Source organism: Rhinatrema bivittatum, chromosome 19, assembly GCF_901001135.1.
Source record: "Rhinatrema bivittatum chromosome 19, aRhiBiv1.1, whole genome shotgun sequence".
In the NCBI taxonomy this organism is placed as follows: domain Eukaryota; kingdom Metazoa; phylum Chordata; class Amphibia; order Gymnophiona; family Rhinatrematidae; genus Rhinatrema; species Rhinatrema bivittatum.
In genome coordinates this window covers 29,916,735-29,941,616 of record NC_042633.1, presented here as the reverse complement: position 1 = coordinate 29,941,616, position 24,882 = coordinate 29,916,735, and the positions used below count along the sequence as shown (strand labels likewise).

The following is a 24,882-nucleotide window of genomic DNA, read 5'->3' as shown; positions in this document are numbered from 1 at the left end:
CACTGTGCATTCAAGATCCTTTCCCCATGCCTTTCATGCTGCAGTAACCCATCTGTGGAGCCACTCATAATCTTGTAAGCTCGAGAAATGAGCCCTTTACGAGGCAGGCACTTTTCAAAAACACAGAAGCCCTTTTTTACCCACTCGGCGGTGAATATAATTGCAAATCTGCAAACCAGTCCCCTTCGGGTTAATTCGTATTTAGGTTTTAATTCGGGGAATGTTACCCATCCCCGTACACCTAGCAGGTGACTAAATCAAGTAATCTTTCCTTTCCCCTGTTTTAAACCTTATGTCTTCCGTACCTCTAGCAAAGTCCTTGCTCTACCTCATTGTTGTTAATGGGGAAAATTAGAACAGGGATGGCCGGAAAATATGAAACTTAGCACTCACCCTACCAAAATCCCATTCAAATTCTGTGTCACAAACTCTCTCTGCTATCAGGCACGTTGTGAAACAGATCAAAACCCTGCAGGAATTTTGGTGATGCAGGATAGCAGGGACATTGTGTGAGGGTGAGAAGCTCCAGCGGGATCTGTACAGCTTTTTTTTTTTTTTCTTTAAATCATTTTTTGCTATGAATTTATGAGCACTACACTACTGTGTTTTTTTGCGGACTTACTACCGGGGAATGCTGACAAAACTGCCATGGGGGAGCACATGAGAAAAGCAGAGGTATTGAAGCCAAGATGGCACGTGTGGCCTAAACACGGTTACTGGACATTCAAGATCTGATAAACGAAATCTCCAAAAAATGTCTCAGCAGTGTTAGAAGACCGACTGAGCAAATTCATCTTCAACGAATGAAATCTGAGATGAATTTGAACACCACATTGCTAAACTTACTGATTTGGGATCAGACCATATTTCTCTTCCGGCTGCATCTTACAAAAGGAAAATGCTGCTTTGATGGAACGAATTGAAGACCAAGAAAACTCTGGCAGGAGAAATAATCTGCAGATCATCGGCTTAATTGGATCAGTCTCCGATCAAGAGCTTATACGATTTAGAAGTGTGACTGCCTGTGCCTGAGACGTTAGACCTACCCTTGGAAACTGAACCCATAGCAGTTGGAGCAGGCTCACTGGATGAGTGAGACAATGTAGCTATGCCGAGGCCTGTGATCATGAAACATTTGAACTATGCGAAGAGAAAAAGGGGAAGCTTGACACAACGGCACTAAAATCTTGTTATTTAATGACTAAAGCATCTGAAAGTCACAAAGCTTTCACTCTTATCTGTTTGGAGCTGCATCATAAAGGGTTACAATTTGCTCTGTTGTTATGAGTTATTTGCGATAGTAAAGATTTTTATTCTTACAATAAAAGGAGCAGATTGATACCTTTTATGGACAGAGTGCACAGCGGATTTGAACTGTGGTCTAATTCTTTTCACTGTGTTGCCTTGAATTTTGCAGCAATGGCTGCTCTATTTTACATTACTTGGGCTGTATGCTATAGTAATTTTTTGGAACTAGAGACCTTTCAGCAGTGATAATTAAGTGGGGGGTTTTTTTTAATGTTTTATTATATTTTTCTTTTGCATAACTCTCTGGGCAAAGTGCTGGTATAAAAGTGGATCCCATGTTTATTGACTGTTGAACTTAGAACTGTTGTTATAGCTGGAACATAAAAGTTTCACTACCAAACTTTTGATTTGGCACATATGGCTGTTAACCATTGTTTATATTTTCTTGAATCTCTCAAGCTCACTTAACATATTGATTTCAGGATTTCAAGGTTAAAATCAACATGAATGGGACTTTTTATTTGATTTCACTTGGTTTACTGTCTGGCTTGAGATGCCTGGATTCTTGATGGCCATGTGTCTTCAGACTTAAGAAGAAGCAGAGTTTTTGAATATGCCGTTTTATGGCGTGCTGGGTTTTTAACATTTTTTTCAGGTCTTTGCCTTGTGGTGGGGATAAGTGATGTTTGTACTGGAGCTGAAGTGTCCCATTGTGCTTTGCTGTGATTTTTGTCCTAGCCTACAATCTAGTTACCAAGGTTCAGCTATTTATGCTGGAGAACATCCAAGCTTAAGGCCATATGATTATTACCACTTGATATAGTCCATTCCAAAGTTCATTTTGATGTCCGATATAAACATAGCATGTTTGAATGTGGCTAGTGTCCACTCGCCTATTAAAAGGAAAAGATCATCCTTCACTTGAGAAGGCTCAGTTTGTGCTTTTACAGAAAACAGCTCACTGATGACGTTTACAACAGATTGGGTGGGGACCGATTGCTTGTGCTTCTTATTCAAATAGACAACAGGGAATCATTATATTAATACGTAAGAATCGCCCTTTTGTTCTTGAGAAGATGTTTTGGGCTGGTTAGTGGCACCCTCTTTCAAAAGAAACCCGATTCTTGGAACATGAATGCACCAAATCTCTACTGCATGTCGTCCTCTCTCATTTAGTAGATTTAGGGGAAGGCAATTTCCAGAATATACTGTAATTCTGGGAGGAGATTTCAATTTAGTGGCTGAATCGGGTAAGGATGCTGAACCCCCTCCGCTTAAAAAAAAAAACAACAACAAAACAATTTTAAGTGTGAGGTTGCCATTTCTTATGGAAAAAAAAAACTGCAGCTACTGAACCTATTGGGGGTTTGACATCCAAAAGATCTGGACTTATTATTCTAAACCGCACAACAGTTATTCTCATATTGATTATATTCCCAGGTTAAACAAGCAGGTATTGGCACTATGATACTGTCTGATTATTCTGCTTCTGCAGTGGAGGTATAGGTTGGCTTTCTTTATATTCTGCTGCCACCTGGTGTCAGCTTATGGGATTTTGTTAAATTAGGTTCTGCACGTTGTGGAGCTTTTTTCTGATTGAATGCTTTTGAGCTCCTTATTGGAACTTTCCTGTTTTCTCTCTCTCTCTCTCTCTGTCAGTGTTCTCTTTTCCTCTTCCTGTTGCTCTCTTTATCCAAAAGCAGCCTGGGACCGTCTCATTTCCTATGGGGTTCAGTTGTAAAAAGGCTCTTGGCAAGTTAACAGTTTTAAACTTGGTGCATTAGATGACATAACAAACAAGACCAGTGCAAACCACCCTGGAGATGGAAGATCAACTAAAAGGTATGATAACAACATGAAACACACCCCCCCCCCCCCCACCCATATCTGTACACAAGACAGAGGTGTCACCCACTATGTCTGTACCCCCTGCTTCCCTCTCCACAACAAAAGAGAGGATAGAGGCCCAGAGAGCAATGCCTTATACACAAAAAAAAACCAAAAAAACCTCACCCTCTTAAAAAAAAAAAAAAAAAAAAAAAAGATGCGGTTTTAGGGAAAGGATTCTAACAATGTAAAAACTTGCTCAAAGAGTAGGGAACCTCTTACAGGTGCTGCTCTTCAGGCAGTCATTAAGTGTGCAGACATGTCACAGCCCTCCAATCACATGCTGCAAGCCTAAACTCTCAGAATGCTGCTCCCGCCATGGTGAAGCATCGCAGGGAGAACAGTGTAGCACAGGCAGTGGTACCTAAAGTCACACCCAAATGCACTGAAGTCTGTGGAGAATGCCAGGATAGAAGGTCCTGTTCCAAGATATGCCCAGCTACAATATAGCCCAAGGGACAGCCCGAGAGATCAGTAAGGATGTACGTTATCATGGATGATCAAAGCAACCGGTCCCTGGCGAGGTCAGAGTTCTTTGAGTTTAACGTGAGAAAAACCTAGTTCCCATATATCCTCTAAATATGTGCAAGAGAAGAACAAAGGGATTTGTGATAGACGTCCACATCAGATCATGACTTTCCATGCTCTTAGAATGCAACCAGTTACCAAACAACAGGAGAGAAATTCCTATGCCAGACGCAGCATGGCATCATACTCATCTGAGATCCATAGCTAAACATCTCCTGCCTTTAGATCCTGATGCTCGAATCCTACTCCTCCTTGGCCAAGATGTCCTGGGGCTACAGTGTTCATCAGCTGCTCAGTTACCTACTCAACGCTCCCTATTCTCATCACCTCGGCCTAGGATGGGTGATAGTAAGTGACATCTGTGTTGACAAAATGTGTGAACCAATCAGTATAAATACCTTCATCACTACTGTACAGGAGGATGAATGCACTTCCTTATGCAAGCCATGTCTAAACTGTTTATTTCTCCGTCAGGGAGATACCTGTCCAGAAAGGATAACCAAGTCATCATTCTCAGATTTGCATAGAAGCCCTCTCACCTAAGGATTGGGATGATCTTCCAGGAAATGCAGTATTTCAAACTATGAGAGACAATAACAAACCTGAAAATAATCGACTCATCCTTAAAGAATTTGTTTCCCAGCAGCCGGGTGCCTCCTTGCCCATCTTGAACAGGGTAAAAGGAAGGCTCTCCTTTACCTGGGTGAACTGGGAACAAACTGGGGAAACTGGTACTTGTGTTGGCACATGAGTCTACAAAAATCTCCTCCCCCCCCCCGTTTACGTGGTAGAGGTGGCATTTGCGTGCGTCCGTATACAATTGTGCGCACAGGTTCGTGCGTACAGCCTATTTTATAACGTGCATGCATGTTATAAAATGGGAACATCCTTTGGCGCAAGCCGGTATACGCGCTTATATGTGCTCCCGAGCACCAGCATCAAAGTTACCATCTAAATACAGACCAGCAATTGAACGAGCGAAAGGAGCAACATTTTCTATCCAGACCCGCTTCTGGTCCGAATGCATTTTTTATGAGAACAAATGTGCAACTTTCTGTCCCTCCCGTTTCCTCAACGCATTCCCCAGATTTGGAAAGGTCTAATGTTCGCTCCCCCTGCAATAGACCTAGCTCCACATCAAGTTTGGTCGAGCTAGGTTCAGCCATTCAAACGTTATAAGGGTGGGACACGCAAACCAAGCCAGAAAGTGCAACAGGGCATAAACATCAGTACAATCTAAGAAGCCACTCGTTGTATTGAACCGGGGCAAAAGAAGATTCGAAGCCATGCAAAAATAAGCAAAATGGTTTCATGTTAAAATAAAGGAGGCTGTGACGTTGGCTGCAACTGAAATTGGGGGCAGTGGGCATGGAACCTAGGATGTTGGAGTACAGGAACAAAAACTCAACAAGGAGGCGCAGTGCTAATTACACCTTTCCACTCTCTCTTTACTTACTAAAGACAATCCGTTAATGGTATCCATGTTGTCATAGAGATGCTGGCAGTACTGCTTCATCTTTCGCATTTCTCCGGACGCCAGGTGAAGCTGTCCCTAAAGGAGCATGACAACAGGGAAAGAAGATTATGGCTGCACTATAAAAGCCTGGTCTCAAAACAGGAGCGCGATAGAACGGGCTGAAGAGAGAGGCTGACCTTGCAAAGCAGAGAACTGTGCAAAGCAGAGTTATTGGATGCAGTATTAGCGGCATCTGTGTGAGGGGTGGAGAAGAGGAAGAATAGAGATCAGGAGGCTGAGATTCCCCCAAAAAAAAGCTGAGACCTTGAATTTAGGCCACCTACGTTAGGCTCCTATTTTCAGCTGAAAATTCACCTAGATTTAGGGTTCTCCAACTTAAGCTGAATAATTAAAGCAAAGTTGCTTAGCTGTAGCAGGTGTTCTCTGCAGACAGCAGAGTGAGTGACATCATCCGATGGCGCCAGAGCGACCAAGCTTTTCTGAGCATGCGCAGGAAGTTCCACACATGCTCAGAATGAGCTTTGCATTTTTGAGCTCTGGGGAGAGCAGGCCTCCGGCATAGCGCCATCGGATGACGTCACCCACTTGTGTGGCTGGCTTTCTTTCTGCTTGTCCACAGAGAATGAGCCTTTATGGGGGGGCCTTCTGGGGTGGGGAACTAGTTAGCCAAGAAACATAGCCAGCTAACTTTGAGACTGCTTAAATGAACTAACTCTAAACATGTCTAATGTTATCCAGGAACATAGCTGGTTAAATGGTAAGGGCCTGTAAAATATAAAATATAGAGCATGGGGGTGGGGTCCTGAATCCCAGGCCCCGAGTCAATGTAAAACAATATAATAAAATAAAGTTCCCTGCTAGGGCAAGTCTCCCCCCCCAAACCCTTCTGAAAGCATTTTACAAATAAGAGCAGTAGGGATCCAGGGCCTGGCCTGCTCTCTCCCCTCGCCCGCTCCTCTTCTGCCTCCCTCCCGGTACCTTCCGGAAAAACGGTCTCATCTGCCCGGATCATGGCCAGCGCGTGCTGCATGGTTTATCGAGAGCAATGCTGCAAGTGCAGGTCCCATCCATAGCGGCGCAGAAAGTGCCAGCCGGGACCCGGGTAGGAGCGGGCCGCAAGCCCAGCGGTGTTCAAAAGGGACTAGGAGGGTGGACTAGGGGGGGAGGGGGCCAGCCCTGGACCACCTACCACTATGATTTGTAAAATGCTAGCAGAAGGATGGGGGGGCCAGCACGCCACTTTTGGGTTTTTTAAATAGGCCATCCCCATCTAAGCAGCTGTGTTCTTTTGAATAGATTTAAACCTAACCAACAATATTCCAAACCTAGCTGCTTATGATTAAAGGATCCTGCTGAAGGGAGCCGGAAAACTTGAACCCAGGATTTTCAGCGGGGTTTTTATCCCGGATAACTCGTCATTTCTTCATCTGCTGGAAAAAGCACCCCCCCCCCCCCCCCCCTCCCTTATTTTGGTTCTGGAATCTGATTCATCTGCAAGGAAGACGCCGGCTGAAATACACCCTGGTCTACGCTCGGTCAAGTAGGTTATCCATTCCAAGTTTTCTAAGAATATTGGCCTCTAGGTCCCTAACTTTAGACCTTTATTTGCCTTGATTTGGGACCTAAGTTTGGTGCCCAATACTGAAAATCAGTCCTTCCCCATCATAACTCACTCTATGGCCACCCACTTTTTCGGCCCCTAAAATGTAGGTATCTAGGGCCTGCAGCCCTAGCACATTTTCAAAAGGCCAATTTAGCTGCCTAACTTTCAAAATGAGCCTCCTAAACCCTTTGAAAATTGTATTTTGTGGCAGGATGAATTAGGCTTGTGCCTGTGTGTGTAGGTGTGCATAAGCTGTTGGGATGGGGAGACGAGAGCACTTGTACCTTGAGTATGAAGGTTTCCTCTGTCTTTTGTTTCAGGCTGCCATTGATGGACTTGTTTAGGGCTTCCTGCAGAGCTAGCGCTTCTTTAATGTGCTCTCGGATGTTCCTGCGCAGATTCTGGGACTGGTCACATACTGGTAAGACCATGTTAATGACCTGTTTGCATTCTGGGTGACAAGAGAAGCATGTCAGTCTTGGAGAGGGAGTGCCCATCGCCTCTTGGTAGCCGGTACAATAGTAACGTTGGGGTCAATAGTCAATGGCATTCAGCTGGATAACGGGAGTTATCTGGCGAAATACCAACTTTTGACTATTTCTGCCACTTATTTGACTAAAATTTAGCTGGATAACATAACTCGATCCTGGAATGCGCACTTAAGTTATCCGGCTGTCTTCACAACAGTTGGATTTCTTCAGCAGCACTGCCGTGCCACTGAATATCCTGGCCAAGTTAGCCAGATGAGTTTAGCTGGTTAACTTTGCAAGCCGGCCAGTGTCTGAATATTACCCCCATTGGTAACTGACAGCAGATAAGGACAAAAATGATCCATCCAGTCTGCCCGGCAAAGTGTTTAAGAGTTGTAACTGCCACCCCATGCCAGGTCTGTTCTTTGCAGATGTGGGCCCTTCAGTCCCATCCTATGGCACAGTCTCCCCATCCTAACGCTATAGTATGCCTACCCTCTACAGTTTTGTTTTATATACTGCAAGGATCATGACTGAGGGATTAATTCACTGACAAGTGTAGGGGACTCTCATCTCCCTACGGAGGTTGTTAGTCTTTCCTTCCCACATACCAAATGAAAGCCAAGCCAATTCAAAGATCAAATGTTGTAAGCAAATCCCTATATCTGTGAGGCCTCAAGGGGCATTTCTTGCCTCCCATCAGCAGAGGGCCTCAGTAGGTCCCTTGGACTCTCGGTTGATGCCTTCCAGCTCTATGGTCCTTACTTCCTGCTGGTGGCCATCTTGTTCTTGCCTGGATACATAGAGGTCTATATTCAGGCACAGTCCCGGTAGCAAAGTTAGCCAGATAAACGTATCCGGCTAACTTTGGAGATATATTCAATAGTGGCTATCTTAAAGTTAGTTGGCTAACTTTAGGACAGCTCTTTGGCCCAATCACACTTAGCCAGCTAAGGCATCTGGCTAACTCATCTCCACCCAGTTACTCCCCTAACTTATCTGCTTAAATTCTAGCCAGATATATGCCCAAATATTCGTTTAGCAGGCTAACTTCTGAGTTAGCCAGCCACATGACTCTGAATATGGTCCTCAGTGCTTCTACTGCCATTTTCAATTTATTATTGAAGAATATGAATTTAAGAATGTAGTGCAGTGTACTTCAACTTGAGATTTTGAGCATTTCTCTTTATTTTTCATGGCTTTACCCTTTTGAGGTATTCGTCTCTCAGTGACACTGCTGCCTATAATGTGTTTATATTTTCCTCTTGTTTTTTGTTTGTTTTTTTTTAATTTAGTAAAATTTTGGGCATACATAGCACACACACAGCCATTACAAATCAAGTGTATCAGTTACAGGAATCAGCATAAGTTCCTCAGCAGTAGGCATAAGAAAATACATACAAATTTCTACACAGAAAAGGCTCTTCTATATGTTTTTATAGCTTTTGATATTCCACGAGTAGCCTCAAGGCAGATCACAATCAAGTTTTAACGGTTGCAGTGCTTGAAGGTTATTTGCAATCGCAGTTGAATCAAATTTTAGGAATGTGTATTTATTTTTAACAAATACAAAAACTGCACCGGATTAAGCCATTTTTGGTTTGTTTCGAACAGAATAAACTGACACTAGCTTCTTATGAAAACACCCCAAAATGTTTAGATGTTTTTGTAGTCATTGCATTTTAAAAAGAAAAATGGGTCACTGGCAAGGACCAGGCCTCAGTGCTGGATCTGGCCCAGAGGTCTGGTCTCAGGGTCGAAGCTTGGGCTCAGGGCAGTGGGCCTGGACCCAGTCCTGAGGCCCGGCCCTGGGCTTCCGCACATCATCTTCTTGTCCTGGTCTTTGAAAAATGACACCATCTGCTTGGGAGGATAGCATCTTCCTCTGGAGCAGCTGCTGCCACTGTGATATGCAGCCCCAGAAATGTGTAGCCAAGCCATATGGCGCCGGCCACACCGATGGAAGGTGCTAAAGTGACATCACTCCAGCGCCATCCTCCAAGTGCAAGGACAAGACGATAAACACATATGGAGCCAGGCCTTGGCACCGGGTCTTGGCTGCAAGGCCGGATCTCAGGGCTGAGACCAGGCCTCAGTGCCACTAGAGGCCTTTCTCTTTATTTGTTTATTTTTATAGCAGTTTCAGTTATTTTTCTTTCAGAGATTATTTTCTAGTTTACCTTTTTTTTTCCGTTTTGCAAACAAACTGAACCAAACCTCCCCTCCTCCCCCGCCCCCCCCCAAAAACAAATCAAATTAAACAAAAAAACCCTAAAATGAAGGGGGAAAAAAATGTAGGGTTGAACATCCCTAGCAAATTTACACTAGAGAGCATTGTGAGGCCAGGGGTATACAAGTCAGAGTCCGTACTTGGCAGTTTAGGTAGAGAGGTCGAAAAACCCAGTGTCTCTGCCAAGGGGGACTCTAAGGGAAGGTGTGGCAAAAGAGCCATGCCTTAATTGTATCCTGAAAGTGAGGTAACACAGCTCAAGACGGAGGGGTAGTGGTACATTGCTCCAGGTGTTTGGAATATAACAACAGAAGGCACGAAGCCTCATGTCGGACAGTCTGGCCGAATCTAGAGGAGGAGAGAAGAGCCATTTGGTAGGATAAGAGTTCTCTAGTGGGAGTATAAAGGAGAAGTGGTTATTTTTCTCCTTTGCCTGACCTTGTGTTCTTATTGGTAGGAGTTTCTCAGTACTAATTTTCGCTGCACGCCACTGTAGATTTCTGCAATATCAATAGATGGGAGCAATATAAACGTGCATACTTCATAAAAGAATAAGATAAGGACGTTATACTTCCAAGCATATCAAGTAAGCAAGCAAACAGGGACTACAAGCAGGGCTTCAAGGGTGGAAGTGGAAGTTAGGATCTACAGCCTAGCTAATCTTACTTGCAGGACAACTGAGGAAGAGGCAGGGATGTTGGAAGGTCTTTCTCATTGCTTTCAACGGGTAGCAGAAGCTCCCAACTATTGAAGGAAGGCCAGGGAATCCCTGTATCGACAAAGCTGTTGCCATTGTTACCACTTCTATTGCTGTCCGGACAGATGTCCTGATCCACGATGAGAGCGGGTTCAGTGTGAAAGATGGCTGCAGATTGACTCCCTCAGGAAACAGATGGTGAAACTCAAAGAGGTGGTGACAAGAGTGAAAAGCATTTGGGAGAATGAGCACGCCATCGATGACATGCTTAATGAATTGGCAAAGATGGATAACTCAAGTAGAGGGGACAGTGAAACTGGACCAGATGATAGCTAGACCTAGATTACTACAGCTACCAGACTCTACACCACCACTCAGATTTCCCTCAAACTGACCAACCAATATGCTCTGAAAGCAGAGGAGGAACCATCCCAGGATGAGGACCTGCAGGCTCAACAACCACTGCACCTAGGAGGCAGAGGGTAGGGGTGGTTGGTTATTGCTTCTGAGGGGCATGGAGGTATCCAGCTGCCAAACAGACATGTTGTCCCAGGTTGGGTGCCAAAATCCAAAGACATTACCAACAGAGTTATCTGGCTAAATGCTTCTAAATATGGACCTCAGAGTTTACACATATTGAGGGCAATTTTCAGTAAACAGTCTAGCAGCAAAATACACAGGTACTTTTGTACCCACAGACCTTTAGCTTTTTTAAAGAGAAACTATACAAATAGTTTGCTTAGACACATTTAAGGTGTATCAGTACAGATATGTGGAACCGGTCCCGTAAGGTGTTCTGTGACTTATCCTTATCCACTCTGTTACATCCTATTTCCCTCAGCTCAAACTTCCTAGGGTGAGCGCCTACCTGTACCATGGCTACCTCCCTGGAATGGGAACCCTCGTCCCCCTTTTAGAACAGGGAAAAGGTTGGCTTGTCATCGCCTATGCTATCGCTGTAACTACCTACGTGACCCTCCTTGCCCCCTTCTGCTGGGGTGCTATCAACAGCAGTCCCTAAATCTTGGAACTGATTGTGTTTCTTCCCTTGTTGTTGCCTTCGTGACTTAGCCACCTTAGGTTCCTCACAGTATAAATTCAAATCTTCGTACAGGGAACTCTTCTGCGAGGACGATTCATTGCAATCTGAGATATTTGGGCTAGACGTGAGTTGTGTCACATCCTAGTACCATGGGGTATGGGAGTCGAGGAAGTATTCCAACCTCTATACTGGCCTGACCAGCCAGTATAGAGCCAGTATAGATTGTCAGTACAATCTAGTCTGTTGGGTATTGTTGTTGGTTCCCTTGTACACGGGTTAGAGTTACTGTCTTCTTGTGATTGATTGGTATTGCTTTGGCTAGATCCCTCCAGACAAGACTCTTTAGACTCTATGAGTCCACCAGAGCTTGTGTGGGGGACTACTCCAACTCCATTGGGACCACAAATTTACTACATCCAGGGAATGAGCCGTCAACCAGGTTACAATGATTAGGTTGACAGCCAAAACATTTTCAGCACTCCAAGGGCAGCCTTTAGGGTTGTGCCCTTTCTCTCCATACTGGAAGCATGCCTGTGGGTCCAGACTCTGTAGTTGCCCTCTCTCTGGACGTTTTGTGTCCGGACTGCTAGCTTTTGGATCCAGCACAGACTGTTTCTCTTGTATGATGGAGTGTTCAATTGTGCTTGATAGAAGGCATCCAAAATTTCTATGGTGAACTCCAGGATCAGTGGTGAATGTTGGTGAACAAACCATCATGTGGGCGGGAAACAATTGATAGATATGCCCCCCCAACCACGTGGGAGAAGATATTGGCTACTTCTGAGCCTGTCTTCCCTTCAGGCTGTACCACTCTACTTTAGTCAGTAGAAGAGATTTCCGGGACTGTCCCCAGGAGAGATTCCCTCGCTGGAACCCAGGCAGATATGTTTCTGGGGTACAACATCTGCATAGTTAGCCCTTACATCAGGATATGCAGCCTGAAAAGGAACCTGGCTGCTGCCTGTCAGCAAATTTCTCAGCTGGTTGGGCAGTCCATTTCCAGTTTTACCAGAATAGATTCTGGGTCTTCCCCCAGACCTATCTTTAGTATCACGGGAATAGCCAGAGTATGCTGGGCTGTGATCGCTTGTAAAGCTTCTGTAAAGGTAATGTTTTGCTTGGTTGCATTTTCCTGCAGGACAATCAGGGAAGCCTGTAGGGTATTCAAACTCCCTAGGAAGTACTGTTGTTGAGCCCCCTATAACTGCTGCTGTCCCTCTGCAAGGGCCTGTAGCACCTGTTCCAAACTGGTCATTTTGGGTGAAAAAAATTTTTTTTTTCTTTCTTCCAGAAAACCAAACCAAACCTCAGTCTGTTTGGCCCTTACTAACTTAATTAAGTCCCACTTTTCTGTTGCTCCAGTGGGTCTCCGGCCTGTGCTCCTACTTAGGGTGGGCAGCTTGGGATTTATCAGAGTCTATCTGGTAACTTGGGAACAGCCACAACTTGGGAGATATGCCAGAAGACAAAAGGAGGCTGGACTCCAGTCAGTTCCTTACACGGCTTTATTGTTTACACAGAACCACATAAGACAAGGCTGCTTACCTCGGCAGTCTTTGTGGCAGTCATAGACAGGTTTAGCATACATTGCCTTCTGCATCCACCCTGGGGCCTCCCTGCTCTCTCTGGGCCTGGTTTCTCAACCCCCCAGGTTAAGAGCACCGCCCTGGGACCACAATTCCTTATCAGTGCTGTACCTTAAGTTAGACTGGTCCAGATATGTAGAATCAGTCCCTTAAGATGTTATGGGATTTCTCCTTATCCACTCTGTTACATCCTTTCAATGGATCAGAACAAAAATGGGTAGGAAGAAAGCCTGCATTGCAGACAGAGATGAGAAAGAAGAGGAGGAGCTGAGGTATTTATACTTTAGCAACACCCACTAGTGGTTCTGCTCTATTATTTTCCTTGAAAAGAGGTAACCATAGTAATAGTCTGTTGGAAGAATTTTATAGAAAGAATTTGTAAATCAGATATCTTCAAAAAGCAAGATTGCTTACTGCAAAATGGTGTATTCTGTAGAGAGCAGGATTAATTCCCCATGACATGTGGGTGATGTCATCTGGTGGCACCAAATGGACTAAACCCTCCTATGTAGTAGTGCAGGAGTTCCCATGTGGGTGTTGCCTCATTAACCTCCTCAGTCAATATCAAAGCTAATCCTAGCTAGATAGTCGACTCTCCAGGGAGGCAGGCGAGTCTTTCACGTGGCTAATTCATCCTGCTATATATGGAAAATGCTATTTATGGTAAGCAAACTTTCTTTTTCTGTCAATAAGCAGGCTGAATTAGCCATGACTTGGGGAATCCCAAGCTGAGAGTTTCAGCAGAGCATTTAGACTGAGTAAACAACCCATATTCCACCATGGAGAACAGACTGCTGCAAGAGCAGGTTATGCAAAACTGTTTGTCTGAATTTACCGTCAGACCCTGAGAGGTTGTCCAGACAGTAATGGGACGTAAAGGTGTGAACTGATGACCAGGTAGCAGCTTTGTCGATGTCTTCGAGAGGCATGTCTAATAGATGGCCTCTTCTGTTTCTCATCGCTCACACTTGATGAGCTTTGACAAAATATCTGTGATCGCTACCCCTTGGCAGGTTTACCAGTATTGAATGCATTCTGCTATCCAGTTAGACAATAATGTAGATTTGACAACTATTACAGCAAGTCTGTTAGGGTTATAAGACACAAAGAGTTGGGAAGATTGGCTCTGTGACAGAGTTATTTCCTTATAGTAGGCTAAAGCTATCTGCAATCTAAGGTATGAAAGGTTTTCTGTCCTTCATGCACATGTGGTCTTGGAAAGAAGGAAGGTAGTATGATGGACTGATTGATAAGAAAAGCTGAGATTACCGTTGGAAGAAACTTAAGGTGAGTACAGAGGACCAACCTATTGCAAAAGAATTGCATGTATGGTGGATAGGTGTGCAAGGAAGACCACATCGCTGCTCGGCCGATGTCGTTGGAAGAAAGTAGCTTAGCTTCCGCCCAGGATACTGCCTGAGCCCTAGTGGAATAAGCTTTAACCTGAAAAGGTAAAGGCTTCCCTGCCTCTACATAAGCTCCTGTGATCACTTCCTTGATCCAGTGAACTATGGTAGCTCACGAAGCTGCTTTGCCTTGTTCCCTTCCACCGTGAAGAACAAACAAGTGGTCCGTCTTGCGCACCGGTTATGTATGTTCTAGATACTGTACTAACAGCCTACTGACGTTTAAGTGGCGTAGGAGGTGGTAGTTTTCTGAGTCTTTGCATCTACCTAGGGACGGTAAGGAAATGTACTGGTTCAGGTGAAACTCTGAGACTACCTTTGGCAAGAAGGAAGGGACGGTGCGAAGCTGCAACATTCCTGGAGTCAACAGGAAGAACGGCTCCCGATATGACAGTGCCTGTAGTTCAGAGATGCGATGAGCCGAGCATATCACCACCAAGAATACAGTCTTCAGCATTAACAGGCATAGAGTCAGAGCAGACAGCGGCTGAAAGGAAGGCCCTGCTAAGAAGTCCAATACTAGATGGAGGTTCCACAGGGGGACCGGCCACTTCAAGGGTGGTCAGAGGTATTTAACTCCTTTTAGGAAACAGGCCATGTCCGGATGTGTCGACAGGTGGGCTCTGTTCACTTCGCCTCTGAAACAGGAGAGAGCCACCACCTGGACCTTCAAGGAGTTGAGGGACAGTCCTTTGTTTAGGTCGTCCTGTAAGAACTCCAGAATCATGGGGATCTTGGTCGTCTGAAGGGGCACCCTGCATTCCTCGCACCAGGCCTCAAATATTCTCCAGATCCGCACATTGCCCTTGCCCAGCAGAGGCCATGGAGGGAAGGCATACACTAAGTCCTCCTCTGGCCAGGTCTGGACAAGGGCATCCATCCCTTGAGAGCGCTGATCTCTTCTGCGACTGAAGAGTCGGGGGGACCTTTGCATTGTGGGATGTGGCCAGTGGGTCAACTAGGAGCAATCTATTGGGAGCTGGAAGGCTCTGATTGACAACGCCCATTTCCCTGGATCCAGTCTCTCCCTGCTGAGAAAGTCTGCTCTGAATTTGTCTTTTCCAGCAATTAGGAGGCCGAGATCCCTTGTAGATTTAACTCCGCCCATTCCATAAGGGGGTCTATCTCCAGAGACACTTTGTGGCTTTTGGTTCCTCCATGGCGGTTGATGTAGGCTAGCATTATTGCGTTGTCCGACATCACGCGGACTGCTTGTCCCTGGAGCCTGTGTCTGAATTGCAGACACGCTAATCTGACAGCTCGGGCTTCCATGCGGTTTATGTTCCAGTGCGCATCTTCCTTGGTCCATCGCCCCTGGGTTGTCAATTCCTGAAGGTGGGTTCCCCAACCTCAGAGGCTCACATCTGTCGTGAGGACTAGCCAGTTTGGTGGGCACAGGCTTACACCCTTGCTTAGATGCCCTTCCTGTAGCCACCACTGGAGTCAAGAACATACTTCCATCAGTAGGTGGAGGCAAATCATCTTGAGACAGTGGGTTCTAAAGTGACAGCATGGAGCGTTGGAGTGGCCGCATGTGTGCCCTCACCCACTGTACTACCTCCAGGGTTGGCGCCATCAGGCCAAGGACCTGAAGATAGCTCCACACACTGGGGCACATTGTGTTTGTCAGCTGACGCACTTGGCACATCAGTTTCCTTATCCTTGAGGGAGGGAGGAAGACTTTGTCCTGCTTGGTGTTGAACCGGACTCCCAGGTACTCTAAGGACTGGGAGAGCTCGAGACTGCTCTTGTCCATGTTCTTGATCTGACAGAGTTCCTGAAGCAGGGACCTGACCCTGCTGGTCACCTGGAGGCTCTCCTCCAACGACTTCGCCCGGATCAGCCAGTCATCTAAGTAAGGGTGCACCAGGATCCCTTCTTTCCTCAGTGCCGCTGCTATGACCACCATAATTTTGGAGAATGTTCTGGGGGCAGTTGCCAGGCCAAAGGGCACCGCCCAGAACTGATAATGGTGGCCCAGTACCGCAAAGCGTAGGAAACACTGGTGGTCTTGATGGATCGGGATATGAAGGTAGGCCTCTGAGAGGTCCAGGGATGTTAAGAACTCTCTTGGTTGTACGGCCGCACCAAACCGCGCACAAAATGGCGTCTCCCCGGCCTGCCACATGGAGTGCCCATTTAGTCTGAAGTGGGGCCTAGCCCATCGGGAGGCTGCTCAACCCGCTTGTAAACCCCCTTCCCTTACCGAAGCCCTTCCACGTCTCTGAATCGGAGTTCTTCTTTATTTACCTGTGCTCAGTAAAGGGACGGTCTCCGGCTACGGGGGGAGAGGGCATAGGCAGTCACTGCCGCGCTTGGCTTCCTGCACCTGCTGCCTTTTAGCTGCTTCAGCAGCAAAGTTCATGCCGGGAACCGGCTATTGGACCATGGCACAGCTCTGAGGGATCTTGGAAATCGCCTCAGGAATTCTCAACTTGGGGAGGGACCATTAGGTATCACCGTAGGAGAGAGAGGGGGCTTGATCTTTCTCTAATTTAAAGGTAAAATTTCCTCGTCTAAAGAGCACTGTGCTGCCAATAGGGAAGGCAAAATCCACATCTGCTAGGAGAAGGAGAGATACTGAATGGCTAAGGTCACTGCAGGTTTATATCTAGGGTGATGTCAGCTTTGAAATCTGACTCAGTCTCCCATCTGCTAGCAAGGGAGCACATAACCCATTGGTCCTGAGTCCATCTGGCTGCACGCTAGGAAAATGGAATTTCCATGTGATGAGCGTGATCGGCCATGCATTTGTTTGGGCGCACATTTTGGATGCGCTAATCTCCTTATTGATCCGGTGTTAGTCTAGCACATCCAAAATGTGCGTAAACCTGTGCGCTAGGCTGGGCGCACTATATTACATCGGCCCGACAAGGTTTACCTGCATGAAAAGAGGCGCGTCTGGAGGCACACCCGGGGAGCAGTAAAACGTAGCTGGTATGTGGGCAAGCCTGGTCAGGGAAGAAAGGCTCTCCTAATCTTATCCAGCTATATTTAGCAGAAGACTTATCTGGATACGTCCTCCTGGATAACTTTATCTGAACAGCTTTCCTGCTTGCCAGCTCTTGGAATATGGCCCTCCAGGTCTTCTCGCTATAGGCAAACTAGATTTTTGGTATGCAGGGCCCCTTCTTTGGGGCTTTACCTGTGTTAAAGGGCTCAAAAGGATTAACTTTCTGTGGCTTAGGCTTCGGTGTCAAGGAGCAAGGGGGACTCCTTCGCCAATAGAATTCTTGTTCATGATCTTGAAGGACCCCCGTCAGCGAATGGTTAATAAGATCCAGTACCCGGTTCCTCTCCTGCTTGCACTCTCTCAGCTCCTTACGAATTAAGTCTAGGGCCTGTAAAACAGAACAGCAATGTCAGTAAGCAATGGCTCCTCACATTCAGCCCCTTGTTTCTGTTCCTGACATTGTCTCACCTGTAGCTGTTGGTGGACATTTCCAAGATCTTCATCCAGCTTCCTCTTGATGTTTGACAGCTGCAATTGCTCAGAAGCCAAAAGGGCATCAACCCTGTCTGAGACCTGAGGGGGGGGAGATACAAAGTGACAGGAGAGCATGACCAAACCTGAAGTGTTGTTTTTGGGGCAGCATTTGGAGACATGGGGTGGTGGGAATGTGGGTCTTACCTGAAAGTGTCCCTGGTGTATTAAACCAAAATTCTTTAGCAGGACAGAGTGAAAAAATAACCCCAATCTATTTTATAAGCACAATGAGGGCCTCTCCCTCCAAATGTAGGACAAGGGACATATTAAATGACTGTAAAAATTACTACCACCCATCTAACCTACCCCACTCTTCAGCCATGCCACACACATTACCATCCTTACCTCTATATATACCACTTGGCCCTAAATCCTGCCATCCCTTTGGAGGGTACACTACATACAACATCTTACCCCTTGACTGGAGTGCAGCCTACATACAGCTCCCTCTCGAGTAACTTAATAAAGGAGAGCAGATAAAGATCAAAACGCTTCAGCTAGTCTTCCCAGCATTTTTTTTTTAGGGTAGTAACTGCCTCTCCGTGCAGGTTACCCCCATGTCTTCTGTTAAGGGCAGTAACTGCCTCTCCGTGCAGGTTACCCCCATGTCTTCTGTTAAGGGTAGTGACTGCCGCTCCGTGCACGTTATCCCCTATGTCTTCTGTTAAGGGTAGTAACTGCCTCTCCATGCACGTTACCCCCATGTCTTCTGTTAAGGGTAGTAACTGCCTCTCCATGCAGGTTACCCCCATGTTTCTCTTAAGGGTAGTAACTGCCGCTCCGTGCAGGTTACCCCCATGTCTTCTGTTAAGGGCAGTAACTGCCTCTCCGTGCAGGTTACCCCCATGTCTTCTGTTAAGGGCAGTAACTGCCTCTCCGTGCAGGTTACCCCCATGTCTTCTGTTAAGGGCAGTAACTGCCTCTCCGTGCAGGTTACCCCCATGTCTTCTGTTAAGGGCAGTAACTGCCTCTCCGTGCAGGTTACCCCCATGTCTTCTGTTAAGGGCAGTAACTGCCTCTCCGTGCAGGTTACCCCCATGTCTTCTGTTAAGGGCAGTAACTGCCTCTCCGTGCAGGTTACCCCCATGTCTTCTGTTAAGGGCAGTAACTGGCCTCTCCGTGCAGGTTACCCCCACGTCTTCTGTTAAGGGCAGTAACTGCCTCTCCGTGCAGGTTACCCCCACATCTTCTGTTAAGGGCAGTAACTGCCGCTCCGTGCAGGTTACCCCCATGTCTTCTGTTAAGGGCAGTAACTGCCTCTCCGTGCAGGTTACCCCCATGTCTTCTGTTAAGGGCAGTAACTGCCTCTCCGTGCAGGTTACCCCCACATCTTCTGTTAAGGGCAGTAACTGCCGCTCCGTGCAGGTTACCCCCATGTCTTCTGTTAAGGGCAGTAACTGCCTCTCCGTGCAGGTTACCCCCATGTCTTCTGTTAAGGGTAGTAATTGCTGCTCCATTCAGGTTCCCTCCAAGCAGAAATGTAAGCTTTAGGTGTAACACGAGTTACCTCATTTCTATTCTCTAGCCATTAGGGGTCCTCTGTGTTTACCCCCCGTCCTTTTGAATTCCATTACTGCTCTTGTCTTCAGCACTTCGGTGAGGGCGCTCCTTTTCCCTGAAGAAATATTTCCTGACATTGTTCCCGAGTTTCATAGCTTGACTCCTCATTTTTCAGCTTCCTTTCCATCTGAACAGATTTGATTTTTGTGCATCATTCATTCTTTTCAAGTATTTGAGGGGGCTGTATCGTATCTCCCCTGCCCTTCCTCTCCTCCAGGATCTACATATTTAGGTCCTTCAGTCTCATCTCATAAGCCTTTCTATGCAGACCCCACACCATGTTGGTCGCCTTCCTCCGGACCCTGTCCATTCTGTCGTTCTCCTTTTTGAGATCAGGTCTCCAGAACTGAACACAGTACTCCAGGTGCGACCTCATCAATGCACTGTACAGGGGCATTATCACTTCCTTATTCCTTCTGGTTGAGCAGCCCTCTGGTTTTAGCCACTGCCTTGACACAATGCTTCGCCATCTTCGGAGCATCAAACTCTTATCGCCCCGAGGTTTCTCTCTCAGTCCATGCACATCAGTCGAAAGTTTCGTCCACCATCAAGTAAGACTCCTTTGCATGGCCGTACCCAAATGCACTGCTCTGCCCTTCTTGGCATTGAATCGCAGCTGCCAAACCTTCGACCACTCTTCCAGCTTTCTTAGATCGCTTCTCATTCTCTTTACTCCTTCCGGGGTGTCCACTGTGTTGCAGATTAGCGTCATCCGCAAAACAGACAAACGCTTTACCTTCTAATCTCTCTGCAATTTTGCACAGAAAGACGTTGAAGAGAACCGGGCCCAGAACTGAGCCTTGAGGCTCAGACCTCCACTAAATCACTCTTTTCTCTTCTGATTATACAGCACCCTGCCACCCTTCCTGGGGGGGTACTGCCACGTTACCCAAGTGTACTCTGCCACCTTTCCTGTGTGCTCACAGCAGAGAACCCCCTTCAGCAAAATGCTCTCCTCTATCGGGTCCCCTGAACACTGTTGTAGCAGGGCCTCACTCCCGTTTGGTTGCAGAGGAGAGCTTGGAGGAATGAAATTGAAAGGCGTCCCAGTAGCAGCACCTGCCCCGAGGATGAGACACCAGAGAGGGCAATTTTCAAAAACCAATTTGGACAGATATCTCACGTCCAGGGACCTTGTATACATTTCATGTACGCTTTCCAGTTGAAAACTGCCCCTACAGCGTTTGCTCTCCTGCCTTTTTTTTTTTTTTGGTGGGCTAAATGTGGCTAGAAAATAGCATGCATCCATTCAAAAAGGCAATAAATGTTTGCAATGTCCTAATCCTGCCCCCCTCCCTCCCTCCCCCCCCCAAAGAAACATCTCAGGGATGCCTCCCCTTAACTCGGCTAAAAGGAAAACTGACAGTGCTTTTAGCCGAGTTAAGCATGGGTCAATTTCAGACCAGCCCCTTTGTCCTCTCAAGAGTGTCCCAGTGTCGTCTTGCTTGCCTGGGCTTGGCCCACAGCCTACAAAGGGGCTGCACACATTTTCCTGTCAGCACTTAAGATCGTGCTGCCTTGATCTCTCCAATGGGGAATCAGCAGAATACAAACAGCTGCAAATGATCCGGGCCCACAGAAAACACTGCCTAGTCCCTGGGGTTGGCTTTATTTTATTTTAAGAAGCAGGTAAGTATATCCAGTCCCAGTACAGATACAACCCACAGCTGTCAACACAGGCACAGGGGGGGTAAGCCGCACAAAGTGGCAGTTACAACTCTAACAACCTTGCTGGGCAAACCGGGTGGACCATTTTGGGGTCTCTCTTTTTTTTTTTTTTCTGCCATCGTTTGTTACTCTATACACGTCCAGCACATGGAGGAAACCAAGATGTGTTTCCCCAATCCAGGCTGTTGGCACTAGAACTTGATCACAACTGTACCGCCCTCTCACGAGATTCTAGGATTTACCCCTTTTATCCAAAATTATGATGGTTCAAGGTGGAGCCTTAGTCCCATCCCAAAGAAAAAAAAAAAATCTAGATCCTACCTGTTGATATTCTTTCCTTGAATCCTACCGGGCCACTCCGATGCATGGGTTTTGCTCTCTTACCACTAGATGGAAACAGAGAGCTGTTTTGCTGACATCACCCTATTATAGGGTTTTGTGTCACCTGCAGCTCTTCAGTATTTCTGCAGAAAGACAAAACAAAATCTTGACATCTTACCTCCTCCCCATGAGTACGGGAGAATTTCTTAACTGGGCCTGATCTCCTCAAGCCTGAGGGGGAAAAAACAGCTCCAAATTCTCCTGGAATCGATATATATACTGCAGAGCAAGCTACAGGCTAAAACACAAGTGGGATCCTGGCCTGGCCTGGTAGGAATCAAGCAAAGAAAATTGGCAGCTAAGAACCACAATTTTCCCTTCCTCATCATCCCAGTCGATCAGTCCAGATTTAGGGGACATATCCAAGCCCTCCCTATTCTGGGAATTTGATAAGGCTGCTCTCAAGGTGCCTATGCCGAAAGTACCTCTTCTCCAGCCTGAAGATCCAGTCTGTAATGCTCGGAGAATATATATGCAAAGAATGCCATGCGGCTGACCTGCACGCTCTCGCAGCAAAATCAAAGAGAGCTCTGCTCACAAAGCCACTTGTGCTCCAGTGGAATGCAATCTAAAACCCCTAACTTAAGCCTGCGCCACAGAAATCTCTCCCAATTAGCTTGCCCAGCTGCCAAGTTCCCCCAAATGAGAAACTGCTGGATTTAGAGAGCACATACTGAAGCACTCCTCCTCCATCAGCCCCCATGCTTAGCAGGAGCCAAGGAAAAGGGCACCTCTCACTTACTGACTTTGACCAGCCTCCTCCATCTAAAAGACCCTCTCAAGCGCTATCCTCAGGCTACTGTTGAAAAGTTCCAGTCTTTTTTTTTTTTTTTAAATACAGAAACACGATGGCAGAAAAAGACCTTATGGCCCATCCAGTCTGCCCATCCGTCCAATTCGTCTAGCCCTTACAATTCCCATCACGCCCTCAGAGATCCCCGTATTTATCCCAAGCTTTCTTGAACTCAGATCCTGTTTTTGCCTTACGAGCCATTTCCCTCTCCGTAAAAAAAATATTTTCTAAAGATTACTCCTGTATCTATCCCCTTTCCCATGACCCCTCATTCTAAAGTCTCCTTTCCATTGAAAGAGATTTGTCTCCTGTGCATGGAAACCTTTGAGATATTTAAATGTCTCTATTATATCTCCCCTATCTTGCCTTTCCTCTAGGGCAGCAGTTCTCAGCCTATATAAGTGAGAGAGAAAAAGCATGTGTATATGTGTGTGATTGAGAGCCTATGTGTATATGTGTGTGATTGAGAGCCTATGTAAGTGAGAGAGAGAGAGAGCGAGCATGTGTATATGTGTGATTGAGAGCCTATGTAAGTGAGAGAGAGAGAGAGAGCATGTGTATATGTGTGATTGAGAGCCTATGTAAGTGAGAGAGAGAGAGAGAGCATGTGTATATGTGTGTGATTGAGAGCCTATGTAAGTGAGAGAGAGAGAGAGCATGTGTATATGTGTGTGATTGAGAGCCTATGTAAGTGAGAGAGAGAGAGAGCATGTGTATATGTGTGTGATTGAGAGCCTATGTAAGTGAGAGAGAGAGCATGTGTATGTGTGTGATTAAGAGCCTATGTGTATATGTGTGTGACTGAGAGCCTATGTAAGTGAGTGAGAAAGCAAGCACGTGTATATGTGTGTGATTGAGAGCCAGTGCGAGAGAAAGGAGGAAGTTGCAAACAAACCATCCCACCTCCTGCGAATTCAAAACAATCTCAGGGCACCTGGATATCAAATGTTCCCAGGTATGCAGAGCAAAGCATTTTTTTATCCTTATTATTTTTCATTATTGGGTCTTTGTGTCTGCTATTTGAAATATTTTATTGGTATCTAGAAATTGTTGATATGATTTTTAGTTATTGGAAATTCCATCAGTTACTTTGAAATCTGTTCTTTTTGTTAGTATGGTTTTACTGCTATTGATTTTATATTTCTTGATTTGTTTTATGAAGACTGGTGATGATTCTCTTTTTCCTTTGTTGCACTGCATACAGAGTCCCTGGCTTGTTGTGGTTTCCAGTTCAGATTTTGCCTGCATGTTTCTAGTTATGCGTTTTGGTCTCTTTATTCTCTGTTAGGTGAGGGTCTGCACATGTGACTGAGGTGAGGTATTCTGCTGGTGTGTAGTTTCTGTATAGGGCTCTATAGCAGCCTGGCTTGATCTGTTTTCCTTGGTCCATATTGGTGTCTTAAGGCCTGGTGTAATATTTTCAGTATTTGTTTTTTTTTTAAAGGCCTTATGCTCTAAAATAAATAAATAAAATACAAGCTCCAGGGAAAGCTTCCACAGGAGCCATTTCTCCTAAGACTTGTCCAACAAAGGCTCCCCTGCATTAGCACGGTGAATGCTGGCTCCACCAGCTACCAGGGACCAACCCAGAGGATCTACATGGGCCTCTCCTGCAGCTCCCCAAACCGCAGGAGAAAGCAAAATGGCCACCGTTCCCACACTGCTGGGCTCCCCGACCAGGCCGGACTCCGAGAACAGCCACTGTTGTACCAAAGCAGCTTTTCCTCCTTCCATGGCAAGGGGAGAAACTCCCCAGCAGCTTTCCCCCCGGCCGCACAAGCCCGAGGCCACCATCTCTGCCCTCTACAGGAGCCACCATGTCGGAATCCAGCACAAATCGGCTCCATTTTTCTTTCTCCCTCTCCCTGGCCAGCACACATCATCGTCCGGAACCTGTACTATGGGCAAGACTTCCACTAAGGTTCCCTTTCAGTAGCCTCACTCCCTTGATGACCTCCTTGGTTGGTTTTTTTGTTTCTTTTTGACAATCTCCATTTAAGGGGATAAACCTCAAAACACAATTCTTAAAGAAATGTGATATTTCCCTTTTTGAAGTCTTCTTTGGGAGGCAGGAAGGAACCATTTTCAGGGCGAGAGAAGAGGCCAGGGAACGAGAGAGCCAGCACCACTGCTTTATCATACTGTCCTCACAGCACAAGAACGAGGCAATCATGGGCCACTGACCCCTTGCCCATCCTGCTCTACCAGGGAAATGCTCCCAAACTAGGAACTAGCAGCCCTGGAAGTAATCTTCATCTCCAAAGTCTGACTGCAGGATTATGCACCGCTACCATCTGCTGAAGACAGAGAATACTGAGCGACTGCAGCTGGCACACCATCTTATGTACCAGCATAAGAACCTGCCATACTGGGTCAGAACAAGGGTCCATCAAGCCCAGCATCCTGTTTCCACCAGTGGCCAAAACCAAGCTACAAGAACCTCGCAAGTATATAGAAACATAGAAATGACGGCAGAAGAAGACCAAACGACCCATCCAGTCTGCCCAGCAAGCTATGTACTTTTTTTTTTTCTCTCTCTCTCTCATACTTGTTACGCTTGGCTTCTAGTACTCTCTAGTTCTATTTCCCCTCCACCCCACTTTCAATGTAGAGAGCAGCGCTGGAACTGCATTCAAGTGAATATCCAGCTCAATTAGGGGTAGTAACCGCCGCAATAAGCAGGCCACACCCCTGCCCCTGTCCACCCAGACCATGCAATCCACATACAGATCCTCCCTTCCTCATTCCCCCTGCCGTAGAAGCAGAGAGCCACGCTGGACATGCATTGAAAGTAAAGTATCTGCCCAGCTACACCTCGC

At 46.3% G+C, this 24,882-nt stretch overlaps 1 protein-coding gene across 2 annotated transcripts in view; it reads right to left on the bottom strand.

The window, feature by feature from the left end:
* Positions 1-24,882, bottom strand: part of CCDC105 (coiled-coil domain containing 105) — a 34,961-nt gene that overhangs the window by 5,504 nt on the left and 4,575 nt on the right. For both annotated transcript variants that reach the window (XM_029584644.1, XM_029584643.1), the window contains exons 3-6: positions 17,596-17,700; positions 17,320-17,515; positions 7,028-7,194; positions 5,120-5,215 (exon numbers count right to left, since the gene is read on the bottom strand). In XM_029584644.1, coding sequence (XP_029440504.1) covers positions 5,120-5,215; positions 7,028-7,194; positions 17,320-17,515; positions 17,596-17,700 — 564 coding nt within the window. The remainder of the gene's footprint in view (positions 1-5,119; positions 5,216-7,027; positions 7,195-17,319; positions 17,516-17,595; positions 17,701-24,882) is intronic.